Source organism: Apaloderma vittatum, unplaced genomic scaffold, assembly GCF_000703405.1.
Source record: "Apaloderma vittatum isolate BGI_N311 unplaced genomic scaffold, ASM70340v1 scaffold30, whole genome shotgun sequence".
NCBI classification, from domain to species: Eukaryota; Metazoa; Chordata; class Aves; order Trogoniformes; family Trogonidae; genus Apaloderma; species Apaloderma vittatum.
In genome coordinates, this window is record NW_009692648.1 from 102,361 (window position 1) to 111,833 (window position 9,473).

The 9,473-nt window shown below is 46.6% G+C and overlaps 1 protein-coding gene across 1 annotated transcript in view; it reads right to left on the reverse strand.

Annotated features, from left to right (window-relative positions):
- The window catches only part of WBSCR17 (Williams-Beuren syndrome chromosome region 17), a gene marked incomplete at both ends in the record, with an annotated part of 128,586 nt that overhangs the window by 95,953 nt on the left and 23,160 nt on the right, over positions 1 to 9,473 (reverse strand). Inside the window, 2 exons of the mRNA XM_009870073.1 lie at positions 1,118 to 1,315; positions 3,304 to 3,478. Coding sequence (XP_009868375.1) covers positions 1,118 to 1,315; positions 3,304 to 3,478 — 373 coding nt within the window. The remainder of the gene's footprint in view (positions 1 to 1,117; positions 1,316 to 3,303; positions 3,479 to 9,473) is intronic.

Consider the following 9,473-nt stretch of genomic DNA (forward strand, 5'->3'; position numbering starts at 1 on the left):
TCCAACCCAGCCTTGAACATTTCCAGGGATGGGGCTGCCACAAGTTCTCCAGGCAATCTATTCCAGTGCCTCACTGGCAAAGGCTTTTGAATTCTTTAGCTTCACCTCCTGTACACCCCAGACATTCAGCCCCTCCTTTAACATATCCAGCCGCTCGCATTTGGTTGAAACAACTGTTTTTTCTTCAAAGACTTGATTCCTGTCCAGAATAAACTGTCAATTCCTCCACTGATGGCTGAACATGCTGTCTGGAACAAGGCAGCCCAAAGGAATAAAAACGATCTCGGAGAAAATGGGAATAGATCTAACTTCAGCTTCCAGGGATATCATTGACCAAAGCACAGATTTTGCTTCAGCTCAGGCATGGATTTGCAAATATATCTACCTGTTATATGCCTGAGGACAAGGCTTCTCCATATGAACCAAGTCAAGAGCAATATATCTCACTCACCTGGCCAGAAAACCACTCCTGATCATTGCTTCTGATATTTAGGGGCTGTCAAGGGAAAATCATTGACTTCTGCAGACAGAGCATCCCAGCCTCCCACCCACACCGAGCTACTCCCTCCCCTCCTGCTTTTGCTTTGTCCAAATGGGCTTGTCTCACGCCCTGAAGTTTGGAGGTGCGGGAGCAACATCTCAGAGCTGCCAACCCTATAAGAGAAAGTGATAGAACCACCCAAGGTACATTCTTACAAAGTTTGCCAAGAGGAGATGTGCTTTTATTCAAGAAAAAAACAGCACTGTATCTCATGAATTCACCCTCAGCTCATTACACAAGAAAAATCACCTCATTCCTTATGATTTGCAAAACCTTAACGCTGTAATTAAGGTAAAGCGACTTTGTCATGTGCGGTTAAACATAAGACTGTACAAATCTATGCAGTTCCTATACTTCCCCAGCGTTTCTGCAGACCATTACCAAATAATACTCCTTTCCAAATCCCTTCGCCTAAGCAAAACCCCTCCTGGCTTATGTTACAGCCTCTTGGAGCTGGCTTGCACTCTGATACTATATCCAACCCGTCTAAGCCAGCTTCTTCGCTTTATCTTCCTGTGTTTTGCCTCATCACACCTCGCTGAGGGAGAACGAACGGCCCCGGGTTCTGTGACATACCTGATGGGCAGCGAGGGGTCTCCGGCATCCCACCAGTCCTTGGGGGGGCTGATGTACATGCACCACAGCTCCCAGCTGTACCCGTGGGCAGAGTTCTCATAACGCTGCACCTCGAAGTTGTCCTGCTTGATGTTGTCTATGGAGGGAAGAATGACCCTCCTTCGATCTTCCTGAATTCGTGAAAGTACCGGCTCAGCCCTGAACAATTGGGGAAAAAAAAAACAACAAACCACACAGGAAGAGATCATTAATTTCTCCCACAATTTGCAAATTGACACGATAGCCTTTATACAGTGTGTGCACTTAAGTGAGGGTAAGAAAACAGGCACTCTCGCCACCATCCAGCAAACAGAAAGGAACAATGTGGACTGCCCTCTGCTCCCACTCACCAGCAGCATCATGTCTTCAGAGAGACACAGCAAACCCCAGCCTGAGGAACCTGGAGACTGCCCTGAGGCTCCTCGCAGAGTCGGCAAGTGGCCCCGCATCGCAGCACACCAGTCTCCATCTCACCCTTCCACTCGCTCATGCTTTTACCGGCACAGAGATCACACAGAGCTGCAAAGCATCTGCGCTGCCAAGTCCAAAAGGTTACTTCTGGAAGACTTGCCAGGCTTGGCCAGCCACCAGGGAGATGCTGTGGGAGGCTTCAGCACTGCCACTTGATGGGATTTTCCAGGCGGACACATCCCTTGTGTGGAGCTGCCGTGGGAGCACGGGGGCAGCTGCCGCACAGGGAGCTCATGTAGCTGCAGCCCTGCAGGTCTAGGGAGTTTTAAGGCTCTCCTACACAACTGGTTACACAAATTCATGGACCAGGTGAAGTTATCTGCACGAGGAAAGGACTGTTTCTACAAACTAAGGCGTTATGTGGTGGAAATTAAAGCCTATGAAACCAGACTTCATCTTTTCTTGCAAGGCTAGTACACCATACTTTCTCTCATGTGCTGGCTTAAAAAAGCATTATTAAATAGCAAGTCCATATTCTGAATGTTTTAATTTTAAAAATTCCCATGTTTTTAAACAGAACTTTCCTGAAACCTTTACAGGGTAGCAATGAAATTAGACAACACATTACCTAGGGGCCAGTTTTGCAGCACGGGCTGACAGCACAGCCAGGAGCAGCTCAGAATAGGTGCTCTATGACCACCTGGAGACTCTTTTCATTCAAGAACTACAGACCATCAGACTGAAGATGGAAAACAAGGAGTTAGCTCTTCCCACAGCGGAAAGCTAAGACGTGGAGCAGCAGGTCCATAACACCTGAGTCAAGCCCAAATTGCAGAAAAGCTCGCTCTATCCCTAGAAACGCGGTTTCAAGAGCTCAGTAAATGGAACCTTCTTCTGTATACCAATAAAATCAGACGTAAGGACTTAGTGAGCTGAAGAGGGGCACATTTATCTGGAAATACAGATATCAACACAAGAAACAGTTCTTAAAGGCACCCTTCAGCTGCACTGTCATTACAAAGAATTCAGTAACTTCGCACGAATCTTTTGTTTGCAGCTGCTAAAGCATTTTTCTTGTGGATGTTACTCCCTGTTCAAATTAGACACAACTTACCTTCTTCTATCTCCACTTTGCCAAACACGGACCATTTACTTTTTACACTTGGTTAGAGGGGAAAAAAACCAAAACAAAACACCACACTCTCAGGCTCTTCTCATGATCTAAACTCAAACTTAAGCCACTTAAATGTTTTGAATCTCTCTGAAAAATACCCTTATGAAATATCTTTTGTGGTTTCTGCACTTATTCCTAGTTGCAGCAAGAACAAATCAATCTACACCACCTAAGTCTTTCCCAGGGGTATACAGCTGCAAAGGGCAAGGAAGCAGGAAACACTTTTTCTAGCAGTCCCTTGCTGCCTGGGCTTTTTTAAACTTACATAAATTACTTAAGGCTAAGGGAATGGGAAATCAACCTGAAAAATATAAACAGGGCACAGGGGGGTGTGCACGTGTAAAAGGAGGGAATGGACAAGGATTACAGAAAACAAGGGCATGGAAAGGCTTTCCTTGTATCTTCCCATCACGTCTCATCAGGGGCCATTCAGCGCAGAAGGGAGACAGGATTAATGCAGAAGGGAGACAGGATGCAAACGCATCCTTGACAAAATGATGGACTGCCCCTTCTTTAATGCTTCACACACACTCTAACCGAGACCCTGAAGCTGAGCACCTACCAGCCAGCAGTGAACTCCACATGAGCGTCAAAAAATCCAGTGATCTGGCCGGTGGCAGCTTTCCAGCCTTCAATGCGAGCTCGGATAAGACCTTCCCTCTTCTGGTTGCGCACCACCTTCACGAGGCCGGGGTATCGTTTGTTGACATATTCTTCTAGCGGTGCCTTCAGTTCCTCTAGAGAAAATGTGCCAGAGAACCCAGTGAAAAGGTGCAATGCTTTTCACCTAAAATAAACCCATTTTATTGATGGATACGAGTGTAATTTACTGGAGCCACGCATCTCTGAATGTCAAGAATGTCGCTGTTGGATGACAGGAGTGTAAGTGTCATCTTTGGAGGCAAAGGGCAGCAAGAGGACAGCTAGCAAGAAAAAAGTCACCTTTAATATAATTCATATAGTAAAAATACTCAAGACATATGAGCACAGTGGGTTCCTACATGAAGGAAACACGGCAGTGGAGAGCAAAAGAACAAACAGTAACTCCCTTCTGCTGGGCTTAGCCCAAGAAACCATCAAAGGAAAAGGGATTATCTGTTCCCTTCCTTTTCACGCCTTCTTCTAAGCACATAAAATGTGTTATCTTCAGACTGCCTTTCTGGGATGGTTCTCCTCATATACTCTTTTCCCCAAAGTCTCATTTCTTTTTTATGCTGAAGTGGGAATAAAACGAATAAAGCAAATGAGCCCCTTCCTCAATTCAAAGCCTCTGCATCACATACACACTAACTCGGCAACTTCCACTTCATGCTGAGCCACTCAGAGAAAAACCAGTATTTTATGGAGACAACAATTCTCCCAAATGGTTTTCAGGAGACAGAGGCACAGATTTTTTGACAGATGAAGCCCCACAAGCATAGGACCAGCATCTTGTGGTCTTTTGGCAGAAGGTAGGTCATTAATGCTGCAGGCCAGAGCACTAGAGGTAACACTGAACACTTAAAGTAACTTTCGGATTGGTGGTTTAATCTCAGTTGAAGGAAAATAGGAAAAATTTTTGCAGGAATTGTTCAAGCAGCTCAAAGAAGAGTATAGCTCTAGCATGAAGAACTGTAACGTCATGTCTCAAAGGCAGTGAAGGATGAAGCCTGAGAGATTCCTACGCCCATGACGCTGTGTAACAGGCAGCTCATCAGAAACTCCCCAGGGAGCCACAGCCATGTCCTCCTCCTTTCCGAAAGGATGCTGGATGCCAACTGGTGAAGAACTGATCTGCTGAGAGTGTGAAGGCCAGTACAGCACACCCACATGCACACAAAATGGCACGAGGTGACCACAGAGATCTGGTCGGGAAGATGCTGATGACTGGGATCATTCTAACCCACCATCCCGCTCATTAGCAGACACCAAAGCGCTCCTCTCCTGCCCACAATGCAAGCTACAGGCATCCCTAATGGGCTGCAACCCAAGTGGAGAAACCCTCAAGAGAGATGAAAGCACTCACCAGATGTGGGAAACACGGTTCCAGACCCTCTGTCCAGTAAGAGCTTCCTGTATAACCTTGCACAGATTTCCAAACTTTGCTCCCTGCCTTCCTTCCCAGCCTGGCTCAGCCCACAGCACGTCCCTTTTGGGCGAGAATTCTCTTTACTTACGTGCCTGTGCAAGCCTTAGCAGAGGGGATGGCTGCACATCTGTGGTGGCCTTTGTCCGTCTCTTGCCCCTCTGAGTCGGTTTGCAGCTCTGCAGGAAGAGGGCACGGTGCACGGCAGGGGCTGAGCGCTACTTGGGCATTATGTAATCCATACTCGGCACTCAACTGGGCATCCAGCCAGCAGGCACGGGGATGGGATGGGTTTTGTATTTTATTTTGCAGTGCATCCAGAAGTGCAGGTGTGGAAAATGCACTATCGGGCAACAGAAGTGAAACGCCAGCCTCCGGGAATGCTCTGCAGATCTCCCGCTCAAGTATCAAGACCTTGGCCGAGGTCTCCCCTCGCGAGCAAGCAGGACTGGCGTGGCTGTGCCAAAAAACACGAGCAAAAACCCCAGTGCCAGCACAGCCACACTGCCAGAGATCCCTCAGTCCTGCAGGTGCTGATGCTGTGGGACCAGATGCTTTCAGCTCCCTCCACATGAACTCCAGAGGGCTGGAAATCACAACTCACTCACAATTCTCATCTCAGTGCAAGTCATTTGAAGTCACTCCTAATTTTACCCTGCATTTTCCTTCACTCAGCAGTCACTTCGCTGAGTGCCACTAATGTAACAGCAAAACAGCTCCCGGCAGCTCTGACATCCATTGCCAGAACGCATGGCTACAGGCTGAGGAGGCAGAGAGCTGCTGCATTAAGGTCAGTAGCAGTAAAGCTTTTTGGCTGTCATTTTAACTTAAGAAGTGTTTCAGCTCCAACTGTTGTATCTTTGCAGCACGTCCCAAAGCTGCAATAGGAAGGCTGTGAGGTCCGGAGTAGTGTGCCAGGAAATAAATGACTAATGGACAATAGTAGATATCCTCACTTAAGGGAGTCAGCTTTCACACAAACTAGAAACCTGGCCTTTGGATCTGCTGTTCTCAAGACTTCATACAAGTGACAGCAGGGGAGAAAGCATCGCGCAGGTCAGATAACTTGCTGCCATTCTCCAAACCTCTGCCTTGCACAGGGTCACAGCGGTGTTTTTGCCCGTTCATCTCACTGCTGAAAATCAGAATATCCAGTAGATACTGAGCCAATGACAATTTCAGTATGATAATCAGCCCACTGTTCAAAAACCAAAACTCTGGATTCAAAGTAATGACAAAGAAAGTGAGGAGCCAAGATGGGAGCAGAGCAGTGGCTTCCCAGCTCACCTTCCTAATCAAAGGACCACTTACTTAGGCCATGCACTCAACATGTGTCTTGGGCTATGTAAGCAGTAATTTGATCCAAATGAAGCAATGCCATGGAATCTAGACTCCTTTCTCTTCTGTACCCTTTAGCACTCTTCCTCCAACACCCACCCACCCTTTGAGGAAGCCTAGTGACCCATCCTCCAGAGCACACCCACAGCATTCCTAAGTCACACTTATTAAGGATGCAATCAGTATTTGCACACGGAGGTATTTGTGAGCGTTTGGTCTTTGCCACTACATGTGCTACTTCCAGGGAAGATTTGCAGAGAGAAACCCTACTGAAAATGCCAGCAGGTTCAATTTCAATCCTGCCTTTTGTTCTCCATCTGTCTGTATTGATCTTCACTGAAGGGCAAGTCCAAGAAACTAGAATCCAATAGACCTGTTGCTGTATTAAAAAAAATCCATCTGCCAGCTGCAATGATTTATGTTATCTATTGCAAAGTATTTTGTCACCTACACGAGCTTTCTGGGAAATAGGCCTGCCAGAGAAATTGAACCACCTGATGCCACTGAAAGTAACCACATCATGGACATTAGCCCAGAGGCAGCCGCAGGAACATCCACTGCTCAGTACTCCATGCTCCAAACTCCCCAAATCCTGCTGAGGTCCTCAGAACTGAAGGTGGGAACTGCCTGTTGCCACACAAAGGAGCAAAGACCAACGGCACCAGAGAAGCTCAAGATACTACCAACAGCAGACAGTATCTTACACAATAATGCCCAGGTGGTCTAGGAAGCAGACCAGACCTCCTCTACACCTCCAAAGACCAACGGCACCAGAGGAGCTCAAGAAACTACCAACAGCAGACAGTATCTTACACAAAAATACCCAGGTGGTCCTAGGAAGCAGACCAGACCTCCTCTACACCTCTAAAGAAAACAGAGTTGTGTTCACCAGGCTGAGCTGGGTGGGAAAAGTCTACAGAGCCCCAGGCTGTTATCAGAAACACTGGAGGCTGGAGGACACAGGAGTCAGGCTAGGAGTGCCTCAGTGCCATGGGAGACACGAGCCCTCCCTCATCCCACGCTCTCACCTGCCTGAAACACAAAAGTCATCGGGAGCTGAATTTTTGCAGCAAGAACTCACAAAACAAACCCCTTCAACAGGCAACAGATAAACATGAGAATTTTTGCAGTGAGACTCAGGGCAAGGTGAGTCTCCAAAGCTCTTTTGCCTGTAAGTATTGAACTGTGAAAAGGGGAGCAGATGCATGAATTGATTCTCACGTGGGGTCACAGGTACAGCTGATCCTACTCGGTGCATTCGGCTGCGAGCCTCTGGCTCATTTGGTTCAGCAAAAGCCAAGTAGAGACAAACCCAGCAGGTCTGCTGCTCTCCTGCACACCCCGAAAGCCTCGGACCTGAACACCAGTGGGACAGCACCGGGTGAGCTGCAATTAAGCAACTCGTCTTTAGTTTGAGCAACTGGAATAATTAGGCCCTCGGGTTGGACCAGCGCCTAGGAAAAGCTCAAATATGACTCAGCTTCTTACAGTTCAGACACAGTCTTCCTCTAAACACAAATACACACAAAACACCAGTGAGCCAGCTCCCGGGAGAGCGTGCAGGAACCACTGTTGTTGCTGTCGAAATGAGCTGCAAAACAAGAAAGCGATATATCACGTTACAGCTAATATGTTACACGGAGGTAAATTACAACCCGCAGCATGTTTCCCTGAGCATAGCTGGCTCCTTTTAGCAGTCTTTTACCCAAAGGTTTTCCTTTATACCAAGATGTTTGCTTTTCAAAGAGATATTATCCCAGATTAAAAACCCCACAAAAAATAAAATAAAAAAGCAGGTGATGATTAAGCTACAGACTCAGACAAAATGTGCAGCTGCGAGATAACGTAACATCTCAGGGGCACATTGCTGCATCCCTCCAACAACCCAGGAAACATGTTATCACTCAGAAACACAACCTGCGCACAGGCTTTGTAATTACACCCCTGCAACAAACACAAACAAAAGCAGCCTCCAAAAAAGCCTTTACAAAGTATAATGTGTAGCTCAAAGGAGAAAGTGGGGGTTAAACTACACCTCCCCGGGCTTCTTCCTTGAAGGAGGGATTTTACTTTTCCCCCTACCCTTACAATACTCTGGTATCTTTCATCTATTTACAGCTCAGATATAAAGAATCAGAATGACTCTGTTTATTAACTTTTAATCTCTCACTACATACTTTGTGTTCACCGTGTTGTTGTACATACGACGTTACAACAAAGCTAAGACCAAGAAGCGGCTAATGAGTCTTCAGAAGCAGTTTGTTCCAGTCTGAAAACTACAAAACACCAACAGGTTTTGATCGTGTCTGTGTAACTAGTCCATGGTCTACCTGAAGGGCGAATAACAGCCGGCGTGCGCAGGCTATGAAGTTCTCACCTCTCTCCCTCAGACTAATTTTAAAACTTGAAGTTGACTTGGACGTCCCAGGTGTCCTTTAATAGTTGGATGGGGAACATGCTTTGTTCTTCAATTAACCATACAAGCTGTATTTTCTCTTCACATCTGTGTAAAGTGCTCCCTGACAAACCCTACACAGACCTCCTTTCCCTCAGCCATGGACTCTGATAAGCCCTCAGCAACCTCCCCAGAAGCTGCTTCTGGTAACCAGCATGCAACAGAGCTCCTGGGTTTGAGCCACTACTCTTGGAAGGTCAGTCCTCTTTGACGTGTATAAAACTAAGCCCCTAAAGGCTTTGCCCAGGCTGCAATGACAAGCCATACATCCATAGAAACTGTCCCTGGAACACACAGAGCTGCTTACAAAGATGCTAAAGTAATTCCTTCTCTCGTTCAACCACTGCCAAAATCATGCCCACAAAAGCCCATCCCTCTGCTCGACACCAGTGCTTGATCCTCCAGGATGCATCTCTAAATCTTAGAGCTCATGAGAAACTGTTTTCCTGTAATTATTTTCCTGTAGTAGCCAAATCTATATATTACGACGAGTTTGTTTGTAATATCCGAAGCATCAGCTATATGATGTTGCTATTGCTGCTCGCGATTATTTCCTACCATTAGTGGGAACTATATGACAATGTTATTGCCATCAATAACTCTTTGCTGTCATCGAAGCTCCTTGACGACGCAGAGTGAATGCACAGGTCCCAGAGATATGTTCTGGTCTGTATCATTTCTTTTACATGAGAAAACTAGATTATTACACGCTTGGGAGGAGCTCTCCATAAACATCTGCCAAGTTACCTCATTATCTTCCTTCAAATCCCTCCTTAAAAATCTCATTTGTCATGACACCTACAAAGACTCAACAGCCCGGTACTGACGTTACTAACTAACCCAACCAGCTAATAGCATCGCCTTGTTCCCTACA